This window comes from Patella vulgata, chromosome 7 (genome assembly GCF_932274485.2).
Source record: "Patella vulgata chromosome 7, xgPatVulg1.2, whole genome shotgun sequence".
Taxonomy (NCBI): domain Eukaryota; kingdom Metazoa; phylum Mollusca; class Gastropoda; family Patellidae; genus Patella; species Patella vulgata.
In genome coordinates this window covers 4,838,134-4,866,079 of record NC_065885.2, presented here as the reverse complement: position 1 = coordinate 4,866,079, position 27,946 = coordinate 4,838,134, and the positions used below count along the sequence as shown (strand labels likewise).

The following is a 27,946-nucleotide window of genomic DNA, read 5'->3' as shown; positions in this document are numbered from 1 at the left end:
TATGATACAGCGTGCACATGCTAACCATTCGGCCATCCACCCCCACTAAAGTTATTATAAGAAATATTTGAAATAAAAAGAATGAAAGTTTATCACATACCAGGTTGTTTGTGTTTGAAGATAGAAGAAAGCACCAAGTTGAAAGGCAAGTACTAATAATACTTGTATTATAATCGATAATAAATTAGATAATTTCACCAAACTACCAGGTGGTTTCTTCTTTACTAATTTATCATATGCTGATGTATAACCCACTGAAAATAACAAAATTATAAAATATACAATAAATTATACACCAGAAAGTAACTCAATGTTTAGACAATTTAAGAGATAAGGTGGCTATGAAGACCTGGTTATCCCGAATGTCAGTGACTAGTTTCGTTCGTATTAAACTCTTCAGACTGATTGGACTCCCGTGTTGGGCATTTTTATTTATACTATTCCGAAACCCTGGTGGGGTTTCCATGGTTACTAAAACCTAACAACTTTATGGAATTCATGACAAATCTAAACTTGGGCACTCCAACCATTTTTATTTTTGTATCTCAATGTTTAGACAGATAAATTCTTACGTTATTTTTATCATGATATATTTTTGACATTTGTACGAGTACTTAATCATGTAGCCTATAATGAAATGAATATAAATGGGTGGTGGGTATACATATATATATATAAATTCCTACTGTTCTGCACCAACTGGGTTTTTGAAGACGGACGTGTGCCACAAAGAACATTTTGCCAGGAAAGTGGCACTACGGCCTACTCTCATTTTAAATTCCACCTGTCAAGGATTCTTTTAAGTGCATGCCAATGTGTACAAGGGACCACATGTTTTTTTTGTCCCATCTGAACTACTAGACACTGTCTTTGCCAGGCCATCCCGTCCTGCACCACGTTACGATTAATAAACCACCTATCATTTCTACGTAACGTCTGTTGTGTCTGCCATCATTTTTTGATTCAGCAGCTACTCAGATCTATTGGCGTGTCCAGTCTCTGTTACTTTTTTAAGAGAGAGTAGCTGCCCCCCCCCCCCTTCTCCTTTATTTTCATCAAATGTTACTTACTTAATATAGCTATAGATGTTGTGATTATTAAATCTATGTACAAAAATTCAAAATCTGAAAAGTTAGCACCAAACTGAAAAATATAAAAAGTTCTGAATAAGTTAATCTACACGTACTATTTGTTAAACATTACACAGTGTTACATGTAGCAATCTCCAATTTTGATTCATTTTCAAATTACTATTCAAATTGTAAAACATTGTATGTACTCAATATTCAGTGGGTAATATTGCATGAGGAGTTGAGTGGACATAGGGCACCTACATAATGACCGACTGAACAGATCCAATTTCGGTCGTTTTCAATAGCCCTTGGTCTTGACTGACATATACGGCCGGAATAGAACCCATGGTGTCAAGTGTTATGTGATAATTTGTGTCTGACAATGTCTAAGACAGGTTCCTTGTATGTCCAGGCTTGATGAGTGATTTCGATCATACGGTATGACATCGAGTCAAGTAGGGTCGCCTGCTCAATCTCAAATTATTGTAATAGAATTGAGCATGTTAGTCCCGAAATGACCTAGTTTGTGCCAAATGGATGTTAAATAGAGCAATAGGTATTTGTCCTGAAACTATATTTCATTGGTTATTTGGGGAAACTGTATTTTTTCAGTAAAATCCCATAGAAATTGAGTTTAGGTTAATGTCCTATTCACCTGCACCAACTGGACTAATAGAAACAGGAGTACAGTGGGCAATGAGGGAGATTTTTGCCCAGACAGCAGCGCAGGGCTGTCGGTAATTTTTCACAGTTGATTAGCAGCACTGCTAATCAAAAAGTCCAATTTTGCCAAATTTGATTAGCAAATTTAAAAATTGATTAGCAGTTTTTCAGTTTCAACATAAAACACCTAAATAACAAGATATTACTTTAGTTCATAACAAATATGATTAGATTCCATTCTTACTATTCTTAGATTTTTTTAGCAGTGCCACAAGTACTTGTGACAGTTTGTGAATGTGATGTAGACATTTAGTTAGGTCTTATGTCTGAAGCCAAATTTTAACAGTGACTTTCGAAGCCCCAATCATTTTAATTGTTATTTTTTGTTACGTTAGAAATCTTCGTTAGAAAACAATTTCGTCTGCTTTTTATCGTGTATTGCTATTTTTGTTAAATCGGGCACACTTCGATTAACTAGACACACGCGATATTTTACGGGAATTTTTACTTTGATTTATCATTTTACGTTAACATATATTTATTTTTTTATATTTTATTTACAATACAGGGGGGATACACTGGATTTATTTCTTTCAAAATGAATATGATATAATTACTTGATGTCTCGCAACGTGAGTGGTACTATTTGATTCCCTATTTCCGGTTTAATAGTCCCTATTCATAGAGTTATGTCCCTGTATTATATAGTACCGTATAATGAATTGTGTCTGGGTAGTTCGAGTAGAAAATGTCACTCGGAGAATTCAGTTTTGTTTATAAAATTTTATTCAACATTTTATACACATTGAAAATGTTGAGAAAGCCTTCTAGTCTTCAAATGTGGATTATCCTTGTGTCAATATCCAAAATGACAGGCATATTAATGATTCGCAGTTACTGCGAATCAAAAACTTTAGAGTTTAATTTTTGATTAGCAATGGACAAAATATGTATCGCAAATTGCGCTGCGATACTGGTTGTCGGCAGCCCTGCAGCAGCGCTACCGCCGTATATTACTTCGATTTTCAACTGTTGTTGGATGTTTCAAAGAATCCACCGCAGAGAAATAAAGATAATTTTACTCACAGTATATAGAATTAAAACTGAGACAAACTGTACAAAACTATAAAGAGCCATATATTTAAAACAACCAAACGATGTCACTAGTGCTGCTCTTCCTTCTCTGAAAATATATACATTAATCTATTGAGAGCACCATACCGTCACTAGAGCTGCCGTTCCTTCTTTCAAAATAAATACATTAATTTATATAAAACAAGCAAAGACTGTTACGAGAGCTGCCCTTCCTTCTCTAAAAATAAATACATTAAATGCAATGGGGTTTAACGTCCTACTGTTCTGCTACAACTGGACTAATGAAGACGGGCATACACTACACAATGTGCTATGAGGGACATTTTGCCTGGACAGCGGCACTATGGTCTATTCTTATATTGAATTCCAACAGCCAATGTATTAAATGAAATGGGGTTTAAAGCCCTACTGTTCTGCTCCGAATGGGCTAATGAAGACTAGCATACGCCATACAGTGTGCTATGAGGGAAATTTTGCCCCGACGACAGCACTACAACCTACTCTTATCTTGAATTCCAACTGTCAATGGTTCTTTTACGTGCACGCCAATTTTTTAAATGAAATATAATGGGGTTTGATGTCCTTCTATTCTGCTCCAACTGGGCTAATGAAGACGAGCATAAGTCATACAGTGAGCTTTGAGGGAAATTTTGCCCTGACGTGCACGGCAATGAATTTTAGTTGAAACAAAATGTCTCTTTGTGTAATATACAGTGACGACAAACAAACAGAGAAATAAACCATATAATGTGTTCCTGATCCGACCCTCTGTCCTGTAACACTGACAAGGGGAAACCACACTGGAAAATCCCCAGGAGACATTAAAGGAGCTAAATCGCTAATATTTGGGACCTAGAAATTGAGAAAAATGGGTCGCAAAGCATATAATAATGTAATATGAATGTATATAAACTGATTTACATTCAATCGTTTCTGTTTTTACTCTAATTTCAAATGGAATGACAACCTCTAACATCAGGTTATTCCAGTCTACATCGATAGTATTTATTGCGCATGCTCTCCGTATATGAAATATGAATATGAAATGGGGTTTAACGTCCCACTGTTCTGCTCCTAACCTGGGCTAATGAAGACGGGCATACGCCATACAGTGTGCTATGAGGGAAATTTTGCCGGGCAGCGGCGCTACGGCCTACTCTTATATAGAATTCCAACTGCCAAGGGTTCTGTAACGTGCATGCGGGACCTCGGTTTTTCATCCCATCCGAATGATTAGACAGCTGTCCTTGTAAGGCCCTCCGTCCTGCAGCATGCTCTCCGTAGTTCTGCATAAGACAAAGTGGGTAAAATCTAATATCATATTGACGTACCTCATAGCTGTAAGAACACATTCAATATTATCTATTCTAGAAGTAAAAGGAGCTGCCACCGACGCCTCTGTTTCAGATAATGATATACCAGCATGAGCAGCCTTTAATGCCTACAACAAAAAAAACTTTAATAACAATGGATTTACTTCTAGCGATATATATATTGGGATCTTACATAGTGTGTTTCATATCACTAGTAAAATATATTAGATATTTTTCATATTTCTAGTAAAATATTGATATCTTAGATACTATGTTTTACATCTCCATGGGGATATATATATATATATATATATATATATTGTGATCCTAGATACTATGTTTCATATCTCCATAGCAATATATACAGAGAATTTAGATACTATGTTCTATATCTCCATAGCAATATATACAGAGAATTTAGATACTATGTTCTATATCTCCATGGTGATATGTATTGAGATCTTAGATACTATGTTTCATATCTCTATAGTGATATATACTGAGATCTTAGATACTATGTTTCATATCTCTATGGTGATATATATTGAGATCTTAGATACTATGTTTTACATCTCCATGGTGATATATATTGAGATCTTAGATACTATGTTTTATATCTCCATGGTGATATATACTGAGATCTTAGATACTATGTTTTATATCTCCATGGTGATATATACTGAGATCTTAGATACTATGTTTCATATCTATACTGAAACCTTTAGATAATGTGTTTTATCTCTCAGTAACATATTGATACCTCAGATAAAAGATTTGATATCTCCATGGCGATACATATTGTAATCTTAGTAACTATATGTCTTAACCATCCCATAGTCAGTCAAACTTAACACCATGTGATCTGTTACAAACAATATACAGTATTCTTATGATCATTTTCTGTTTTTTTTATCAAAAGAAAATCTTACCTCACAATCATTAGCACCATCCCCACACATACCCACAATGTAACTGTAACATAAATATATTACCTTAATTAGAATCGTAAAATGATTATATTACTTTAATCAGAACCGTAACAGGGTTATATATATTTAATTAGAACTGTCACATAAATTAGAAATGTAACAAGTATATTATTTTATACATACATTATGTAAGATTTAAAAACAGAACTTACAGTTCCTGTTACAATAGTTCAACAATAAATAATGACAAATTAATCTGTTCAAAATTTCATACAAATTACTTTAATCTGAGCTAATTTATAACTTTTTGAAGATGTAGCGTAGATTTTTCATCATCATAGCAACGGAACTTGACAACCAAAATTATGTCTCGATTATTCATTTTATTGTTTATCGCAAAAGTTCAAATCCATTTAAATTTCTGCCATCCAATGTTTTAGAGAGTTGACTATGGGCTCGTCATGTGAATAAATGTCTTAATAATAGTTTATATAATATTTGAAGCCAGAGAAAAGACCTGCAATAGGCAGATTTAGCTCTTACATAATACATGTTTAATTATAACTGTAATAAATATTATATTCCATACTTTTTGAAATCAACAAAAGGTAATTTATTTTTTATGATTTAGTGTTAAATGCAGGCAAGAAATCTGTCAATAAAACCTTGTTCAAACTAAAATTAATTTTTTTAAAATCTTACTCAAGCTTTTGTAGGTTTTCGATTAACTGGTATTTCTGGTCGGGGGCCATTCTAGCAAATACAGTTCCTTTAACACATATCTGAAAAAAAAACCATTGAAATCTATAAATACAAAACAACAAGTCAACAGTAAGACACCTTCTTAATCTCGAAATAAATAGATGACATTCATTAATTACTTGCACATTTATTTTCTGAATAAAGCATCTAGCAACCAATCAAATCAAAAAGGGATCATAATGAAACCAAAGACCAAATTTCATCACTCACGATCAGTTAGAATCAGAGAATCGTGACCCAAAGCATCAACAAATAAAATTGTATATCTTTGCTTAGCCAAAGCAGAAATTGCTCATCTTGATCATTCTGTCAAGACATTCAACTAATAAAATGAAATGGGGTTTAACATCCTACTTTTTTGTACCTATTGAGCTAATGAAGACGGATTTACCTAATGAATATCAACACCAAGTTTGAAAGAGAGAGAGAGAAATGAGGTTTAAAGTCCACTAGACACAAACTAGGTCATTTCGGGTCTAACATATGGTTCAATTTTATTTATATAATTCGCTTGCGCGTAGGGGTCTTTAGCAGTGGAAGGAAACCAGAGGACTCTGAGAAAACCCACGAGGTTGGACAGACGACCCTACACCTTGTCACGTACAACCGGGGAATCAAAATAACGCCAGTTGACTCAATGACAGGCTTTATGATACAGCGTGCACACACTAACCATTGGGCCATCCAACCGCTCTCAACACCAAGTTTGAACATTCTACCTCCATTAGAAGCAGTCAAAACATGGGACTGATAGAGAGGCAAATGATCGAGTCCATTTCAGTAGCTCCCTTTATATTGATAGTGAAGCCCTATTGTAAATTTCAATAAAAGTAGATTTTTTTTTCAATAAATGTAGAAAAACCTGCAACTTACTCTTGGCATCAAATGTGGAAAATAATTAGTTATCACAGAAAATGATCTTCCTGAAATGGCAAGATGGGTTCTGCTGTCCAATTCTTCCATAGAAATAGGTTGATATGACTAGAGGATATAAACGACAAATGTTGTATTAGATATACCACGTTAATATTTCATAATTTCAACTAAACGGATGAAACTGGTGGTACTTCTATTGTATATGTACTACATGTAAATATATTAAATATATAATCATTGAGACCATTTAGCAATTGATTTATTATATAATACTAGAACACTTATTATGGATACAATTACTTGGTTTGTTATACTGCAATGTTTCTAACTAGACTTCGCAGTCATATTCTGGCAAATACCTAATGTACTGAGAGAGAGAGAAATAGGGTTTAACGTCCACTCGACACAAACTAGGTCATCTTGGAACTAACACATGGTTCAATTTTATATCAATAATTCGCTTGCGTGTAGGGAGAAAACCCACGAAATGAAATCAAATGGGGTTTAACGTCCTACTGTTCTGCTCCTAACCTGGGTTAATGAAGACGGGCATATGCCATACAGTGTGCTATGAGGGAAATTTTGCCCGGGCAGCGGCACTACGGCCTACTCTTATATCGAATTCCAACTGCCAGGGGATCTTTTACGTGCACGCCAATGTGTACATGGGACCTCGGTTTTTCATCCCATCCAAACGACTAGACAGCTGTCCTTGTCAGGCCCTCTGTCCTGCATCACTGACAAGGGGAAACCAGGCTGGAAAATCTGGATGAACTTTCTCGGCCCATGCAGGGATTGAAAACCCGACCTCCAGGCTAGCGAATCGATACCACGCCAGTTGACTCAATGACAGACCTTATGATACAGCGCGCACTCGCTAACCATTTGGCCATCCAACCGACCACATATTGTACAAATGAGACAAATCATTGGTGAGATATATGACAATAACGTTAATTAATGAGCTGTATAGACAGGTGACAAAGATTACTTTACAGTTTTTCGTATGAATATAGGTATACTTGTGGTAACTTTTTTGGGTTATTATAATAATATAAATACGTTAGGTTAACACCCACAGTGATTTGTGAAATCTTTTTGAAACGTTGCAGTATAATAAACCAAGTGATTGTATCCATACTAAGTGTTCTAGTATTATATGGGAGATATGTATCAAGATTACAGTACACAAATACAAATGGAAATAATTACTCGAATTTGTAATTCTTCAACAAAAAAACATACAATGCACATTCCCAAACCAAAAGAAAGATAGGTTGCCAGGCAACAAAACATACACCCACAGCAACTTAGCCATCCGAGCAGTCAACAACGGTTGTCGCATATTTTTTTTTTTTCAGTAATGAAACATTTAATAACACACTAAAATATGATAACGAGTAACATTCCATTAAATAATTATCTGAAATCATTAGAATTTGTTTTGGTTGTTGGTCTCATGAACTTAAGACACTGTTTATAAATTTATATTAACTTTAACCTCTAGCGCTTCCACCAGGTTTACTTAAGTAATCAAGGACTATAACTCTGACAGTAATTATCAGAAATCAATTGGCTTTCTCGTCTCATGACCTTGAACTCTTAAAACACTGTGCATAAATTTCAAGTCAATCAGATATTAATAACTTTAGACTCTTAGAGTGTCCACAATATTTTTCAAAGTGATCAAGGGCAATAACTCTGGCAGTAAATATCGGAAATTGTTGAAAATTAATAGGCTTCTTCGTCTTATAAACATATTACAATTTATTTTTATTGAGCACCTTATCCTGTGTCATATTCACAGAGAGATGGCAATTGAAATTACTTGCTTGTGACCAAGAGAGAGAGAAATGGAGTTTAACTTCCACTCGACACAAACTATGTTATTTCGGGACTAACATATGGTTCAATTTTATTTCAATAATTTGCTTGCGTGTAGGGGTCTTTAGCAGTGGGAGGAAACCGGAGAACCTGGTGAAACCCCACGAGGTTGGACAGGCGACCCCACTCTTTGTCATGTACAACCAGGGAATCGACAGACCTACAACGTGCATGCGCTAACCTTTCGGCCATCCAACCCCCCTCCTTGTGACTAAATGAACATTTGAGAATGTTGACCTGTGGAGTATTCACAAAAAATTGTGGATGGACGGAGGTGACCGCAAAATACATCTGCATTAAAAAGATAACATTGCATAGGCTGTATATTATATATCATTTATAGTGATTAAAATCATTTCTAGCTGAAAGCAAAGCGTACAAGAAAAAACAAAAAACCCAACAAGATATATAAAATAGATTAAGAACTGTTAGCTGTTATTGAATAAACAGATATGTTAAACATAGCTTGCCAGGCAAATTAACATACATCAACAACTTCGACATCCAGCTGTAATAGGAGAAAAAAAGAAAGAGAGAGAGAGAGTTTGTTTAATGTCCAATCGACACAAACTAGGTCATTTCGGGACAAACATATGGTTCAATTTTTAATAGGAGGGGGAGAGAGAGAGAGAGTTTTACATCTACTTGACACAAAGTATGTCATTTCGTGACAAACATATGGTTCAATTCTAATAGGAGGGGGAGAGAGAGAGAGAGTTTAACATCTACTTGACACAAAGTATGTCATTTCGGGACAAACATATGGTTCAATTCTAATAGGAGGGGGAGAGAGAGAGAGAGTTTAACATCTACTTGACACAAACTATGTCATTTCGGGACAAACATATGGTTCAATTCTAATAGGAGGGAGAGAGAGAGAGAGAGTTTAACAAACTATGTCATTTCAATTCTATTTCAACAATTCTCTTTAGCAGTTGGAGGAAACCGGAGAACACAGAGAAAAACCAGAAGGTTGGACAGGCGACCCTACTTCTTGTCATGTACAACCTGCCAATCAGATTTAGAGGAGGGATGTGATCTAGTAATACAGAAGAGTTTGTGAAAGAAAAGTACAAGTTTAAGCAGAAGTCTTGTATTAATACACAAACATACGATAATGATTACAAACAAAAACTTGTGCAAAATAAACAAACACATTCAATATTTAGCTACTGTAAATATTTGGTTATAAAAGCAAATAAAAATTAATTATTTGTGTCTTAATAAATATGCTAAAGAAGATAGAAAATTATATGATCAGCTCTGTTAAAAACAATGTATAAAAATGCCTGGAATGATATTTACATGTATAACAATAATATTAACACAATTTTATACATTTACTACTTCTTAGTTTATTTCATGCAATGTTTCGTAGGTCATTTTGGGAATAACATATGGTTCAATTTTATTTCAATTAATCCCTTGCGTGTAGGAGGTCTTTAGTAGTTGGAGGAAACCGGATCCATGGACAAGGGGACAGGTGACCCTGCTTCTTGTCACCTATGTGAGAGAGAGAGAGAGAGATGGGGTTTAACCTCCACTTGACAAAAACTAGGTCATTTCGGGACTAACATATGGTTCCATTTCATTTCAATTATTTGCTTGCGCGTAGGGGTCTTTAGCAGTGGGAGGAAACCGGAGGACCTGGAGAAATCTCACAAGGTCGGACAGGCAACCCTACTTCTTGTCACGTACAACCAGGGAATCGAAACCACGCCAGTTGACTCAATGACAGACCTTATGATACAGCGCACACACACTAACCATTCAACCATCCACCCCCACTTGATTAATAAAGATACCTGTAATACTAATAGTAAATACAGGAGGACTGCACCACACACAAACAATTTTACAAGACAAACCTACGGACAAGACACAATATACAGACACCACAAACAACAGACGCACATACAGATCAAGTAAAAGGATCTGGAGGCTAGCTGTAAGCGTCCACTGAGGTGTAGCGTCTCGAACATGTATTGATACAGACTTCACTCAAAATGAAAACAAACTAATAATAAGGGAATAAGGGGTACTGAAATGTTGCATGAAATAAACTAAGAAATATTAAGTTGTGTTAAAATTAAAGTATACTGTTTGGCATATCTGATAATATTATTTTATCATCTTTACAGAGTCGACCATACCTTGTACTGTGTGCACCAAAACCATTTAACTAAAAAAGTTAAAGTTGCTAATCGTCATTTGAGGAGTTTTCAATCGGATTAGAACTACAGATCTATATTCTGTTCCATTTTTTATACTTTCGATGGCCTCTACTACATGAAGACCTGACCAGTTGAGGTGGGAGGTCGCACCATGGGTCATACAAGCGGCTTTTGACCCTATGGCGTCAGACATTTGATTAACCAATCAGCGTTGATGTTTCTACGTTACCTACAGTTCCGTGCATCACATGCCAAGAACTAGCTGCAACAGACCGTTTCATTGGCTAATCCCTCACATCAACCAGAATGCAGGTTATATAACAACTCTTCTAGATCCTAGTGTAGTAAAAACAATTAAAATGAAACTTTAAACTATAAAAAACAAAAGGAAATAGACCATCGAAAGTATAACAAACCAAACAAAATATAGATCTGTATTTTAATCAAATGATGATAAAGTCGTGGAATACTGAAATATTCAAATGACAATCAACAGCTTTACCAAGACATTTTCTTTCAACAAAAATCCAATAATTGTTTAATAATTTCTCCAGAGAAAAAATTTTCCAATATAATAAAATATTGTACTGTATCATATGATATTCCTGTCTGTGAGTATTTTTTGATTAAGAAAATAAGATTTGAGTATATTTTAAGTAAGAAAAAAAAAATCATAAAAAAAATAATTTGATAAAAAAGATTACCAAAACTATAATTTAAGTATTCAAATAATATTTAAAAAAAAGATTATCAAACGTATAATTTAAATAAATAAAAATATATATTTAAAAAAAAAGATGCAAAAAAAAAAAAAAAAAGATTATCAAAACTATAATTTTAGTATTAAAAACAGATTTAAATAAAAGATTACTGAATGTATAATTTGAGTAAGAGAAAAAGATTTAAAAAAAAAAAAAAAAAGTCACAAATTTTAAAAGTAATTTTTTTTCTTCTTCAAGTTGTAAATATATTTGATAACAATGAGATTACTATCACCAAAACATTTCATGTTTTTAATAAAACCAGTAATTGTTATTCCATCAGTATCAATAATGAGGTTTCGCAAACTTAACAGTTACACTTACATTAGTGTAAGTGGAAACTGTACATTATGACGTTTCGCTAATTTCACACTTACTGTTACACTTAGTATATTTAAGAGGCGACACAAACTTGATCCACGATCTCAATAGGCCTTCATCACGGATAGATTGTTAAAGATGAGATTAGTAAAGCATGCACATGTTTTGAGATTAGTAAAGCACGCACACGTTTTGTCTCGGCCTCTTCTTATTTTATCTACATGAAGGAAAAGGTCTTCTTCGTGGATTTAGTTTGTGAAAACCACGATTCAGAGAAAAATTATGGACTGGATCATAGAAAATAAACAACGTTTAGCTAAGTGTTTTGCTCTTACAGTTATAGGGCTGCTATCTGTCGGATTCACTTTTATGACATGCACTTTACGTCAAACGTCACAAAAACTGATGACGTTTCACCGTCTAAATGTAAATGTAAGTGTAAAGGTACAGTTGCGAAACTTATCTAAAGTATAAATTTTCTTTGCTCCAAAATTTACCCAAAATATGATTTTAGTTGAAATGACCTACCATACACCATACAGCAGTGATTCTCAACCAGTGTGCCGCGAAATTTTGAACGGCACACTAAGGAAATGTGCAAAAACAGGTGATCCCAATTGAGTATCCACTGATAAGTTCATAAATGTGTTTTTCATTATTTAGTTTGAGTCATTCTAAGTGTCTATGACTAGTCTCTGTCTACGGTTGTATGCCGTCTGACTTAACCATCTTTTTATTTTGCAAAATTCAGATATTTTTCATATATATTTAGCCAGGTGTGCCGCTTTTCTTCATGTGTTCCAAGGTGTGCTGTTGGCAAGGCAAAAAAAAGGTTGAAACCACTGCCATACAGTGTGCTATGAGGGAAATTTTGGCCCAACATTGGCATTACGATCTAGTCTTATTCTTATTTCAAATTCCAATTGTCAAGGCTTCTTTTATGTGCAAGTCAATGGATTTTAGTTGAAACAAAATGTCTTTATTTGTGTAATATATACAGTGACAAGAATTCGATAAATAAACTACAACTACAAGTGATTTTATTACAGCTATAATCACCTTAACCTCCAATAATGGCCTTTGTGCATCAGATATTTCACTCTGAAAATAAGTGATGATGCATGAAATGAAATGAAAATGGGCATGATATCATAATACTTTTTTCGTTTTTTTTTTTTTTCGAGGTGATATATATTTTCTTTAAAGATACATTATGTAAGATTTAGATAAAGAGCTGTCCAATCTTGCTATAATAGTTTGAAAAAAGATAATGAAAATTAAATATATTGAAAATTTCAATGAAATTACTTTATTCTGAGCAAAGTTATGAGTGTTTAAAGTTTTGACAATACAGTCTTGATTGTCAAGTGCCATTGCTAAGATGATTATACATTTTTACCTTAAACTATTAAATGACGACCATGTTTTAATCCAATAAAAATCTCGACCCTCAGATGACCTAGAGAGTTGATTATGAGGTTGTCATGACAATAAATGTTTAAATAATAATTTATATAACATTTGAAGCCACAACGAATGTCGAATACCACAATCTTAGCTCAAGATAATGCATCTTTAAATTGGAATATATTTGCTCGTTAATTGTGATTCATCTATCTTTATTCAAAATTGCCAGCTTGAGATTTGATGAGGGTATGTTTTGATTTGGAACATCAATTCTGGCCATGTTTATCTCATTACAGAAGCCAGATTGCAAATTATAACCATAAATACAGAAATAATAAGTTTTACATTCTCCAAATATTCTTCATATACCACAATAACTAGAATATACAGGTCACAGGTCTATGGAATACAATTACTGCTTATTACTGAGAGATGTTACGACTAGGTTTCTTTAGTCTTTATTAAAGGAGCTAAATTGCTAATATTTGGGACCTAGAAATCGACACAAATGGGTCGCAACACATATCATAATGTAATAATATTATGATTGTATATAAACTGATTTACATTCAATCGTTTCCATTTTTACTCTAATTTCAAATCAGTTATGTCCGGCGAAATATGTCAGAAGTATCAATCGAATGGCAATCTCTAGCATCTGGTTATTCCACCCTACACCGATAGTATTTATTGCGCATGCTCTCCAGATGACTTGTGGAATATGTCTAGCCTTGTTCTTTGAGTCCTTTCTTACAAGTGAAATGCATTATGGTACACGATTGGTGTACCAATGGTAATATGTTTATTTTGTCTTAAATATTGATATCAGAAACCCAGCTTTACCCGGTAAGATCACAACATCAATAGTGATTTAAATTGACAAATAATTCGTGTTTTCAATGTCAAAGACTTCGGATGATATTAAGTAATAGACTTAGCTACTTTAAAGCGAGAATTTCATATTTTCTAAGAAAGTCAAAACAATTATTTCTATGTCTTTTGCTCAATACGTTATCAACACACTATTATACGACCATGGGCATTATTTCCCACCCTTAAAAATCATTGACACAGGAAATAATAACACAATTACCTCCCTTGTTTTCCTATTGCCTCCATGCATTAGCTACCTTCAAACATTGGCATTTGAAGTTGAAAATGATATTTTTGCCAATTTCTCAGCTGGCAATAGTGAATTATAGAATTAATAGTATTATTCTTTAACAAGGTAGGACGGTTTATGGATACCATCTATTTTAATGCTTTATTTTAATAAATTTTAAAAATAGAACTTAAAAATATGAAATTGTAGCTTTAAGCCTAGTCGAAACATTGATCAGCAGTAAACAATAATTGTATTGCATAGAATTGTGACCTGTATATTCCAGTTCAATTACTAAATGCCGTTGAAAGGATTTAACACCTGGGATACTCGATTGAAAGTTCTCAAATTAAATGTGAAAACGGCTCTGTTGTATTCTGCTCTGCTCCGGGGGAAGTTTTGCCCATACACTGGCCTACTCTTATATCGAATTCCAGCTGCGAAGGAATCTTTTACATGCATGCCAATGTTTACACGGGACCTTGTTTTTTTGTCCTATACAAACGACTATACATTGTCCTTTGCCAGGCCCTTCGTCACTGACAAGGGGGAACCACGCTGGAAATTCCCGACGAACTTTATCGGTTAACACATAGATCAAACAAGAGACTTTCAGGTTAGGGGGAGAGAGAGAGAGAGAAATGAGGTTTAACGTCCACTCGACACAAACTAGGTCATTGCGGGACTAACATATGATTTTTAAAAATTTTTATTTCAATAATTCGCTTGCGCGTAGGGGTCTTTAGCAGTGGGAGGAAACCGGAGGACCCGGAGAAAACCCGCGAGGTTGGACAGGCAACCCTACTCCTTGTCACGTGCAACCGGGGATTCGAAACCACGCCAGTTGACTCAATGACAGACTGTCGGGTTAGTGAACTAATGTCTTAGTCACTGAGCCACTGTGGTCCCCTTCGAGATAAAACACATGTATGGACTGATCGAATAAGCTGATAATATCTAAACCAGTCACAAACTAGGTTATTTTGGGACTAACATATCATTCAATTTTAATTCAATAAGTAGGGCATTTTATCTGTGGGAGGAAACCAAAAGACCCAGGGAAAACCCACAATCGAGTAACCCCTAGAAACAAAATGCATCAAGTTCCAACATGTGGCTCTACCCTCATCTGCTACCATAATATGCATTTATTTTATTGAAATATCTGGAACATTTCTGTTACGAATATCGGCATTGACATTTGTAAAATATTTCTACTGTGTTCTACCATTTATAGAGATTAATTTTCAGGTAATATTCAATAAAATAAACTTAATAGTTAAATTAAAGATTCATGATTTGCATTTTTTTGCTAAAATATCAAATTTCTCACGGCTAAAAATCGACATCTTACATTTGATTAAAGATACTTTATGGTAGATTCGATAAAGAGTTGGCAGTTCTCGCTATAATAGTTAAAAACTAGATAACGTAAAGGCAATTTGCTGAAAATTTCAGTTCAATTGATCCACTATGAACCGAAAACTAAGCGGATGAAATTTCTGCCTAGCCTCAGACATCATTACTAAAGTCGGTAGAATAAAAAAACATAGTCTCGATTATCCATTTAATCGTTTAATCGAGAAGGAAAGATATGCAGTAAATCGGCTCACAATCCACTTAAGATCGCAGGCTAGCGATGCCATCTAGAGTTGATTATGGTCTGGATAAGTTAATTAATGTCTAATTAATAATTTAGATAACATTTCAGGCCTAAAGAAGGACCTGCAATAGACAGACTTAGCTCTTGAATAATGTATGCTTAAACAAAATCAAAATTCCAACCCTTGATAATCTTCCAGCTAGGATTCAATCAGATTTTAAACAGGCATCACTCGAGAGAGAGAGAGAGAGAGAGAGAGAGAGAGAGAGAGAGAGAGAGGGTTTAAGTCCACCCAACACAAAGTAGGTCATTTCGGGAGTAACACAAATTTCAATTTTATTTCAATAATTGGCTTAAGCAGTGAGAGGAAAGTGGAGGACCCAGAGAAAACCCACCAGGTTGGACAGGCAATCCTATTCCTTGTCATGTACAACCAGGGAATCGAAACCATGCCAGTTGACTCAATGACAGACCTTATGATACAACGTACCCCCCCCACCCCCCGAGTAGATATTAAGAGTGGATTAAGTTGAGAGAAATTTGATATTCTCTGAAAAATACAAATCATGTACAGTTAATCTCTAATTCATAATTACCATCTATAAGAAAATATATGCATTATCATTAACAACATGAAAAACTCATCTGAAATTATGTGCATGTTAATCACTGAATTATTTGTGGGTTACATTCAGCTAGCATTTATTAATATCAATTTGCATCAAAGATATTAAAATACAGGTCCCAAATTTTTAATGGCATGAGTCCTTATTAAAGTTTAAGTAGAATATTATAGGTTTCAAAATTTTGATTGGCTGAAAGTTTTAGCTCTGATACTGTAATTTGGGTATCATTTGATTTTGTGTATTGAGCACTAACTTCTTGTGAATTGGACACTCATTATCAAAATTAATCAGTCAGTTTTAAACTGGACACAAGTACAAATTAGATGATTTTTGGTGATTTTAAACGATTTTTACAAATTTTTAAACAAAGATTTGATATTAAACGAATGTGAAAGAAATTTTTGCTAGATACACAAGATTAAATGATACCCGAATTACAGTGTTATAAGAATTAAACATTTTGATTGGCTGAAAGTTTTAGCTCTTAGCCATTAGAAAGTATATATTTTTCAAATGTTTTAGATGAAGTTTCAGTGCTAAGGAGGTTAACTGATTCAAACTCGACTACAAACATCACCCAATCCATGGAAATATTTCACCGGAAAACTTACTTCTGAATTATTGGAGTCCTGATCATCCCATGTCGTGTCCTCTCCCTGTAATTCGGCACTCTCCCATTCTACCTTCGCTCCTTCGTCTTTAGTTGGTGGAGTAGCCTTGACGATAATAACCTGATCTCGCGGACCTACCATGTTACAATTTCTGGCTACACTTATTGCCGTCTGTATCATATCACCTATAAATAGACATCGTGACATTACAATCACGAGCCATTACTTCAAAATTCAATCTGATTAAAATACCGATCTATATTTCGTTTCGTTTTTTTATACTTTCGATAGCCTACACTGCATGAAGATCTGGCAAGTTGTATTGGAAGGTCGCATCAGGGGTTGTACGTGCGGCTTTTGACCCTATGACGTCAGACATGGATTAATCCATCAGCGTTGACGTTTCTAATGGATTACCCGCAGTTCCCTGCATCGCACAGCAGTCGTCGTAACAGATGGCTTCATTGGCTAATCCCTCACGCCATCAAGAACGTGGATTACCCGCAGTTCCGTGCATCGCACAGCAGTCGTCGTAACAGATGGCTTCATTGGCTAATCCCTCACGCCATCAAGAACGTAGGTTATATAACAAGTCTTCCAGATACTAGTATAGTACATAAAAGTAAAACAAAATTTTGAACTATAAAAAACGAAACGAAATAGGATCTGTGTTTTAATCAGATTGCTCAAAATTTGTTCAGTCTGTCCTATTTTGGTTACTTCGGATTAGAAAGATTTTTTCAAAGAAAATAATTTTTTTTTTTTTAGCAAAGGAAAACAACGCTTGCCAGGCCCTCCATCCAGGTCAACTACTGTGCAAAATCCCAACATCTCATATGACATGAAAATCAGGGATGAAACCTGAGACCTATTGGTTAATAAGCCAGAGCCTTACTCACGGACCCCTTATGGCACTGTAATTTGGTTATGTGCAGGTAGCAGGATGGTTAAAGATACATTATGGGCGATTAGATAAAGAGCTGACAGTTCTCACTATAATAGTTAAAAACTAGATAATGTAAATGGAATTTGCTGAAAATTTGTCAAATTGATCCACTCTGAACCGAGATTTTAGCGATTGAAGTTTTGGTATGATAAAAAAAATACTCTTTATTATCCATTATCCATTAATCAAAAATGAAAGTGGAGCAGCAAATGATAGCCTACTCCAGTAAACATCGCAGGTTAGCATTGACATCGAGAGTTGATTATGATCTGGATACGTTAATTAATGTCTAATTAATAATTTAGATAACATTTCAGACCTAAAGAAAGACCTGCAATAGGCAGACTTAGATCTTGCATAATGTATGTTTAACTTGATTCCAGTGATCCACTGTTAACCTGATACCAAAGTTATGCAGTAAATCGGCTCATAATCCGCTAAAGATCGCAGGCTAGCATAACCATCGAGAGTTGATTATGTCCTGGATAAGTTAATTAATGTCTAATTAATAATTTAGAAAAACATACCAGGCCTAAAGAAAGACCTGCAATAGGCAGATTTAGCTCTAGCATAATGTATGTTTAAGTGACCAAATACCTGTAACCATCACAGTTCTAATCTTGGCTTTCTTCAATGTTTTCATCACTGGTGTAGTTTGTGGTTTGAGTTGATTCTGTAGAACCATTAAACCAAGGAATGTCATGTCACGTTCCACTTTATCTCTGTATAAAACAAACATCAACAACTTTTTTATCTCTCAATGAAACAAACATCAACAACTTTATCTCTCAACAAAACAAACATCAACAACTTTATCTCTCAACGAAACAAAAATCAACAACTTTATCTCTGTAGGAAACACAACAACTTTATCTCTCAACGAAACAAACATCAACAACTTTATCTCTCAACGAAACAAACATCAACAACTTTCTCTCTGTAGGAAACACATCAACAACTTTATCTCTCAACGAAACAAACATCAACAACTGGTGCACAAGTAAAACACCTCACTTCCGCATTAATTTCTAAAAAAAAGAAATTCCCAAATATGGACCAGAATACTTTTCTAATATGGCCTTATTTCAAACCAAGACATATAAATGACATCCAGTATGATAATTCTTACCTTGATATTCTTTGGACTTGATGCCAGGTAATTTTGGGTTCCAATGGCCGATAAGCAAGGGCAATAACTCTAAACCCTTGTACAGTATATTTGTGTAGCATAGTTTGAAAATTTTCAGGAACTAAAATAGAGAGAGAGAGAGTGCATTTTAACATGAGTTACGCTGTGGAAATTTACATATTAAGGGAACGCTATTCTACCTCCCAACAAAATAAGGGAATGATATCTAGCCTCCTAACAATATAAGGGAATGTTATTCCATAAGCCTGTCAAACCTTCCAAATAATGTAAGAGAATGACGTTCTGCCTCCCAAACAATGTAAGGGGACACTGTTTGCAGTCTATTCAATCTAATTAAAATATAGATCTATATTTCGTTTCCTTTTTAAAAAATTTGGTGGCCTACACTACATGTACATGCACATGTAGATCTAACAAGTTATAGTGGGAGATCATGTTCTATGACGTCAGGTACCAAGCAAGCGACATTTGAACCGATTACGTCCGTCATTCAATTAACCAATTAGCGACTGCCATGTATTTTTTATCTACTTTTGCTTTGTTTTGATTTCTATTGCCGCTAATGTCTACCCACAGTTCCGCGCAAAAAAGGTCAAACGCTCGATTCGACAGACCATTTGATTGGCTGACCCCTCATTTCAAGCAGAACACGAGTTAAATAACAACGCTTCCAGATCCTAGTGTAGTAAAGACAAGTAAAATCGAAATTTTGAACTATAAAAACGAAACGAAATTGGATCTGTGTTTTAATCAGATTGCAGTCTATTGATTTTTGTGCGATGAAGAAATTAACTTTTTTTTTCATCAAAATATCTACTTAATATGAAAGCATATCCCGTTTTACTGTACTCCTTTCTGAGTGAGAGAGTGAGAAAAAGAGAGAGAGATTGGGTTTAACTTCCACTCGACACGAACTAGGGCATTTCAGGTCTAACATATTTCAATAATTCGCTTGCATGCTGGTGTCTTTAACAGTGGGAGGAAACCGGAGAAAACCCAAGAGGTTGGACAGGTGTTTTTATAGAAGGTGTGTTATATCATACCTGAATCAGGTTTACAGAGACTAATAACTTTCTCTGGTGCACCTTTACAGTAAATCTCCATAAAATTATCCGTCAGTGAACGAGTTATAACACTCATTCGCTGCATACTCGACGAAAACGTAAACTGTCGAACTATCCCAACTTCAAATGGAGCCTGAAAAGCAAAATGAAATTACAGGGTGTACATAACTTAGAACACTTAAAATTCCAGTTTTCCAGGAATTTTCCAGATTTATTTACCAGATTCCAGGAGTCCCTGTATAAAATTCTACATCATAATGTATTTTTTTTTTACCCATGAAGAACACTGTTCGACTGAATTGAAGAAATAAAAGATCTCATCAAAATTAAATTTCAACCACAAATGTTAATTTTCCAGGAGTTTTAAGGGGTAACTGTTTTTTCCAGGATTTTCCAGTACTGGAAATCACATTTTCATTTTTCCAGGATTTTCCAGAAGTTTCAAGGAGTATGTGAACCTTGAATGAAATGGGGTTTAATGTCGTACTGTTCTACACCGACTGGGATAATGAAGACAGGCTTACACCATGCAGTGTGCTATGAGGGAAATTCTGCCTACTTCTATTTCTGCACAATTGGCCAAGGGGTAATTGTGTCCGATAATCCAGAAGAACTTTCTCGCCGAACATTGGGAGCGAACGCAAGACCTCCTTGTTAGCCAGCCAGTGTCTTACTCACTAAACCACTGTGGCTCCCTTCCTGAAAAAAGAAATATAGGAATCCTAACTCTGTTAACCTTTATCAATTACCAATGTCTTTTAGGGAACTTGAACTGGACCCAAGCATTACCCATCTTCTTGTTTTTGTTGATGTTTGGGGAGACGCTCTTCCTATGGACTCGTGGACGGACCTTATGATTTAAAATGATCACTTGATCACATACACCCTTAGTGCCAAGACAGAGAATAAAAGTAACATAAAATAAGTCCGGTTTTGTATATTCAAATAATCTTACCTCATCGGTGAGAAAATTATCTTTTCGACATGGTTTAACTATAGTTGGCATAATAGTATCGTATTTACTGCTGTCTTGTCCAGGTTCCTCTAAAACCTGTAACATAAAAAACAATAATAATAATAATAAACTCAGTCATAATAGTATCGTATTTACTGCTGTCTGGTTCAGGTTCCTCTAAAACCTGTAACATAAAAAACAATAATAATAATAATAAACTCAGTCATAATAGTATCGTATTTACTGCTGTCTGGTTCAGGTTCCTCTAAAACCTGTAACATAAATAACAATAATAATAATAATAAACTCAGTCATAATAGTATCGTATTTACTGCTGCCCTGCAATATAATAATAATCACAATTCAGTCATTATGTTAACATATTTGAAATGCAATGCCAACTAGAGATTTTATTCTGGACTACGATGTTACCAACGATTTTTCATTGAATGCACCACATGACAGACCTCATGATACGCCTGGCACTTGCTATTACTTACCTTATCAAAACAAAAGGCCTAGCAATTTCGGATGATTGACCAATGATGCATGTACGTACATTAAACGAACTTGGTTTTTAGTATCGCTGGATCTGTTTAGAACAAGGGAACGGCAGCAGGAAAGGGGTGTGGCGGTGTACAATGTTACCATGTTGTCATTGGGGAAATTGGGATATGATGACATTGACACTGGTTTTTGCATGACTATTTGATGTAACTCTTTCGAATTTCAAAACCATTTTTTCAGAAATGAGGCGACGTTTCCAGGAATGAGGGCAACCCCCCATAGAATAAAATATATAAACTTACCCAGTTTATAGAATTAAACATAATTAGATCTAGTGGATCTCCTGTTAATTCTCCATCAATTATAGTTAGAGAATGACAGGAAGCCATACACAATAATACAGGTCCTTGTGATAGATTACCTACATCACGCTCTGGATGGTAAAAACTGAAAATAACAAGTTTTTATTCTCTTTTATAGATAGAAATGTTCGAACTGGGTTAATGAACATGTGTATCAGCCATACAGTGTGCTATGTTGGAAATTTTGCCCAGCCAGCGGCGCTAACCCCTCCTCTTATATCGAATTCCAACTGTCAAGGGATCTTTTATGTGCATGCCAAAATGTACACTGAACTTCGGTTTTCTGTAACTCTCGATTGACAGAACTTAGAGGAATAAGGGAATAAATTAGCAAAGTGAATGATTCAATTCCATTCAGTATTTACCGTCTGTGGGCCATTTTAAATCTCAACTCAAAACATTCTTATTTCAAAACCCTAATCTGTAAATAATCAGTGAATATAAAAACCAACAGCGCCTAAGAAACAGTTTTCTTCAGTAGTAGCGCGCTTTATAAATGACGATATTATTATTATTACAAAGATATGATGCAGGCTATGCAAAAAGACTGATGCCAACTTTATTATCCGCGAACGTAATTGATGGGCCTGTTTGAAATACAACCCAGGAGATTATCTAGCATTGGTAACATGTGCCCACGCCATCAAAATTGTCTGAGCAGGTCATGAAACCGGTCATATTTTTATTTTTTTGTTAGTAATGTACGCAGGTGCATAAATGATGATTTTATACCTGGCATCTTGAACTGGTACTACTCCCCACATGTCTAACCCATCTTCTGTCAATGTTCCCGTCTGTAAAAAAATATCAATAATATTACCTGGTAAACAAAACTTTCTGACAATAAAAATATAAACTCTGTTGAGAGGATTTACCAACAATTTCTCCTATTTTGTATGTTCTGACTGAAACAGAACAATAATTTCAGAAATCTAATTACCAAATCCACACAGCGTGCTATGAGGGGAATTCCAACTGTCAAGGGTTCTTTTACATGTACTCCAACATGTATACAAGACTTCTGTGTTTCAAGTCCCATCGAACGACCATGCTCTAACCTTGCACTCCAACATGTATACAAGACTTCTGTGTTTCAAGTCCCATCGAACGACCATACTCTAACCTTGCACTCCAACATGTATACAAGACTTCTGTATTTTTATTTCCACCGGAGCGCTAACCTTGCCAGGCCCTCCCCATCCTGCATCAAATCACTGACAAGGGGGAGTCACACCAGAAGACCTAACAGACCTCTAACAGCGAGCCAGTGCATAACTTAGAGAGAGAGAGAGAGAGAAATGGGGTTTAACGTCCACTTGACACAAACTAGGTCATTTCGGGACTAACATATGGTTTAATTTTATTTCAATAATTCGCTGGGGTCTTTAGCTGTGGGAGGAAACCAGAGGTTGGACAGGCAACCCTACTTGTCACTATCAAGCGGGGAATCGAAACCACAAAACTCGACTTATTGATAGACCTTATGATCCAACACGCATGCGTTAATCCAATCAGTCACCCAACCTCCCGGCACTGGCTATTACTGACCTTATCAAAACAAAAGGCGTTGATTCTTCCACAGAAATTGATTCTAGGTGGACTGATACAGAATATTCCTTTTTTCTTTAAACGACTCTGAGCATATACAGTACCAACTGTCATGGCCGCTGGTAGAGCAGGTGGCACAACAATAGTTATTATATCCAAAACACGTAAAATAATTTCTGTTGTACTGACCTGAAATATTGTAAAATCAAAATACATAAGCCTACGATTTTTTGTTTCAAACGCCCCAACTCCTATTCAAAATACATAAGCTAACGATTTTACTATCAAACGCCCTAACTTCTAGTCAAAATACATAAGGCTACACAAAATAAATGTCTTGTTTCTCTGGCAACTGACAGCTGAAACTGTAGGGGGGGAGAGCGGTTTATTTTTTTTTTTACCTCATTTCTGGCTAGAGGATGGTGCAAAATAAAATTTGGCTATTGTTGAAAATTGTTGGGGCGGGAGGGCGGCCTTGTATTTTTTTTTTTTTTTTAATGAGAAAGTCATTACTTGTCTACGGTTTTGCTTTCAGTTATATATTATACATACTTAGAACATAAACCCAAAAATCAAGTCTACTCAAACACTGAACACTGACTGAAAGGAAAATAATTTTCCATATTTAATTCACGTAATGTACTAGCTTACTAATGGTAATGGTGACAACCATAATTGAAATTGGTTTAAAATAAAATTCTGTACGACTATTAATAGCCGTCCATAATAATGACAATATTTTAAAGAGTAAGCCTCTGTCAGCATGTGTATCAAAAATAATCATGACGATAAACGACACTTCGATCTAAATCTAGTATCGCTGGTTTATAATGATTGACCTAATTCCAACCAATGCATGTCACGTGTCATCGGGATTCGGGAAATGACTGTTTCTCAGGTTATTCGGTGTGTTTCTCAGGATATTCGGTGTTCTATCTGGGGTTTATATCGAATGACTATTTAAATTTAACTAACAACTCGTCAGTAAAACCATCAAATGTGTAATCCAATTATTATTTTCCTGATTATCAAAACTACCGTTAAATGTGCTAATGACCCAGATTCTGACTAAGGTATGGTGACTATCATCGTATCGTATTCGTAGCCACAAGTTATAATAATTAACCTGTTCTACGATTCATTGTTTTAGAAGTAGGATTTTTTCAAACATGGACCGACTGAAGCCGGCAATAATGAGCCAATTAAGATCGAATGATTGAAATACATTGCATTGTTGTCAATGACTTTCGGTGTTTAACACGAATCAAATTCTAGTTCACAAGGGGAGGTAATTAAAATCATGTGATACAAAAATGGAGGTTCTTTCGAAATCAATAAAAAAGACCCGTAAATGAGCGTTTACATCTGAATCAGTTTAATACATTTGAATGGATATTCACGTATGGGGCATGTAGATACATGCGGCATATATTTTTTATGACTTGCTTATCGATGTTCGGGCGGGCGTTACATATTTTTTATTTTTCATCAAGACTAATAAATAGGCCGCACGCGCAACCAATCTTGCGTGCGGGCGGTGCCCGAGAAACAACTTATTTTATTTGTGTTGCCTAAGCGTACGATTTTTCTTTCAAACTGATTGCAAACTTGATTGTTGTATGGTATATGGAAATCTATTATACCATTAAAACCAAATTCAAAATGATCTACATGACCGACCTACATGGCGGTAGCGATCTAATGACTCCTCACCCCTAACACGATCTAATCTATTTATGTATTCTATCCCATGTACAGACACGATTAGTCGATTCCTGTGTATTTTCAGCCACAGACTTAAAACCCACTCGACATAAACTACTTCATATAGTTCAATTATATTTCAATGGAAGTCTTTAGCAGCTAAACGACCCAGAAGAAAATCCTGAGATTGGGCAGGTGATCCTACTCCTTGTCAAGTACCACAGACACCACCAGGTGTATTTTATACCCAAGTCTGTTACAACTAAAACAGATATTTCTAGGATTGATATTAAGACAACTTACTCCTTCACGTATATAGTTCACGAGAGAATAAACCATTCCACAAGACGCCACAACCAATAAAAATAAAATAAATCTCATAGCATCTTGATAGAATCTAAATCCTAGAGGTTTCGGAAACAAAATGGCACGAACTAATTCTCCCTTGGCTGTGTTATAACCTGAAATTAGATACAATAAGATTAAACTTTGGTATTATATCCCAAATCGTCTACAACCCCGGGGTGAGAGAGAAATGGGGTTTAATGTCCACTTGACACAAACTAGGTCATTTCGGGACTAACTTATGGTTTTAATTTTATTTCAATAATTCGCTTGCGCGTAGGGGTCTTTAGCAGTGGGAGGAAACCGGAGGACCCGGAGAAAACCCACGAGGTTGGACAGGTGACCCTACTCCTTGTCACGTACAACCGGTGATTCGAAACCACGCCAGTCGACTCAATGACAGACTTTATGATACAGCGCGCGCACGCTAACCATTCAGCCATCCAACCCCCCACTTTGACAGGAAAACATCAATAATAAGGACATATAAAAAAAGAGAAAATTCTGGTTTTTAGATACAGATAGCAATGAAAAGATGGAAATATGTCCAAACAAACGTTATATCTTGACAGCAGCTTATACGAAAGGAAAACACTGATATTGATCAAATTTGATAAGGCAAAAATGAGTTCAGAGAAAACCCACACAGTTTGACAGGCGACTCTACTCCTTGTGGACAACAGCATTCCCACCTATATTTTATTGATTCCAATTGTCAGGGTTTTTTTCAGTGCACACTAATGTGTACACGGGACCTCAATTTGTCGTTCCATTCACCCCTAACAAGGATAAACCAGATTGGAAAATCAGAAGAAACTTTCTCGCAATCGAAATCGGACCCACCATGTTAGTGAACCACATACTCATTGAATCATTGTGGCTACCATGAAGACGATAGGAAATGAAATGAAATGGGGTTTAACGTCCTACTGTTCTGCCACGAACTGGGCTAATGAAGACAGGCATACGCCATACAGTGTGCTATGAGGGATATTTTGCCTGGACAGCGGCACTACGGCCTACTCTTATATCAAATTCCAACTGTCAAGGGATCTTTTACGTACACGCCAATGTGTACACGGGACCTTGGTTTTTCCGTCCCAACCGAACGACTAGACGGCTGTCCTTGTCAGGCCCTCCGTTCTGCATCACTGACATGGGGAACCCACGCCGGGAAATCTGGATGAACTTTCTCGGCCAATGCAGGGATCAAACACCCGACCTCCAAGCTAGCGAGCCAGCGTCTTACCCACTTAGCCACTGTGACCCCTGAATAAATCTCGTACAAGTACCTGTTCTAATAACAATAGCTTTAACTTTAGCATGACCATAATATCTGGTCTGTACAACATGAGTACCAGCAAACAGTGTATGACGTTTATGATTCTCTGGTAAATAAATCTCTTCATCATTCTGTTGACTTAACGTTGTTTTAGTCACCGGTACACTTTCACCTATATAAACATAGAATTTCAGAAATTAATAACGTAATATTCTGTAAAATTTAACTGTATTTATTGTAATCTTAATAATCAAGTGACTGAATACACTGTAACCCAGGTATCATTTAATCTTGTGTATCTAGCACTAATTTCTTTCACATTCGTTTAATATCAAATCTTCGTTTAAAAATTTGTAAAAACTGTTTAAAATCACCATAAATCGTTTAATTTGTACTTCTGTCCAGTTTAAAGATGACCATTCAATTTTGATAATGAGTGTCCAATTTACAAGTGTTTAATTTCTCAATCATTGTTAAAAAATAAACAACCCAATTGATTAATGATGTATAATGATTAATTTTTGAACAGTGATCAGGAAATTAAATACTTGTAAATTGGACACTCGTCACTCATTATCAAAATTAATCAGTCAGCTTTAAACTGGACACATGTACAAATTAGATGATTTTTGGTGATTTTTAATAATTTTTACGAATTTTTAAACAAAGATTTGATATTAAACGAATGTGAAAGAAATTAGTGCTAGATACACAAGATTAAACGATACCTGGGTTACAGTGATATGCAGTGGACTCTGTCAATTTCGACATCGTATGGGATCGATACAATATGCCGGATTAGACAGCATGTCGGAATACTCAATTGCCGCAATACTGGAAGTATTACTGTACCTTCGAACACTGGAAGTATTATTATAATGCA

General features: G+C 35.4%; 1 protein-coding gene across 1 annotated transcript in view; it reads right to left on the bottom strand.

Moving 5' to 3' along the window:
• Positions 1 to 3,002: 3,002 nt before the first annotated feature.
• Positions 3,003 to 27,946, bottom strand: part of LOC126827111 (polyamine-transporting ATPase 13A3) — a 51,962-nt gene continuing 27,018 nt past the window's right edge. The window contains exons 11-26 of the mRNA XM_056102217.1: positions 27,074 to 27,235; positions 25,740 to 25,897; positions 23,733 to 23,921; positions 22,917 to 22,978; positions 22,125 to 22,269; positions 21,316 to 21,411; positions 20,340 to 20,493; positions 19,276 to 19,396; positions 18,744 to 18,868; positions 17,201 to 17,385; positions 12,911 to 12,952; positions 6,709 to 6,816; positions 5,776 to 5,855; positions 5,074 to 5,116; positions 4,163 to 4,272; positions 3,003 to 3,048 (exon numbers count right to left, since the gene is read on the bottom strand). Coding sequence (XP_055958192.1) covers positions 3,003 to 3,048; positions 4,163 to 4,272; positions 5,074 to 5,116; positions 5,776 to 5,855; positions 6,709 to 6,816; positions 12,911 to 12,952; positions 17,201 to 17,385; positions 18,744 to 18,868; positions 19,276 to 19,396; positions 20,340 to 20,493; positions 21,316 to 21,411; positions 22,125 to 22,269; positions 22,917 to 22,978; positions 23,733 to 23,921; positions 25,740 to 25,897; positions 27,074 to 27,235 — 1,826 coding nt within the window. The remainder of the gene's footprint in view (positions 3,049 to 4,162; positions 4,273 to 5,073; positions 5,117 to 5,775; positions 5,856 to 6,708; positions 6,817 to 12,910; positions 12,953 to 17,200; positions 17,386 to 18,743; positions 18,869 to 19,275; positions 19,397 to 20,339; positions 20,494 to 21,315; positions 21,412 to 22,124; positions 22,270 to 22,916; positions 22,979 to 23,732; positions 23,922 to 25,739; positions 25,898 to 27,073; positions 27,236 to 27,946) is intronic.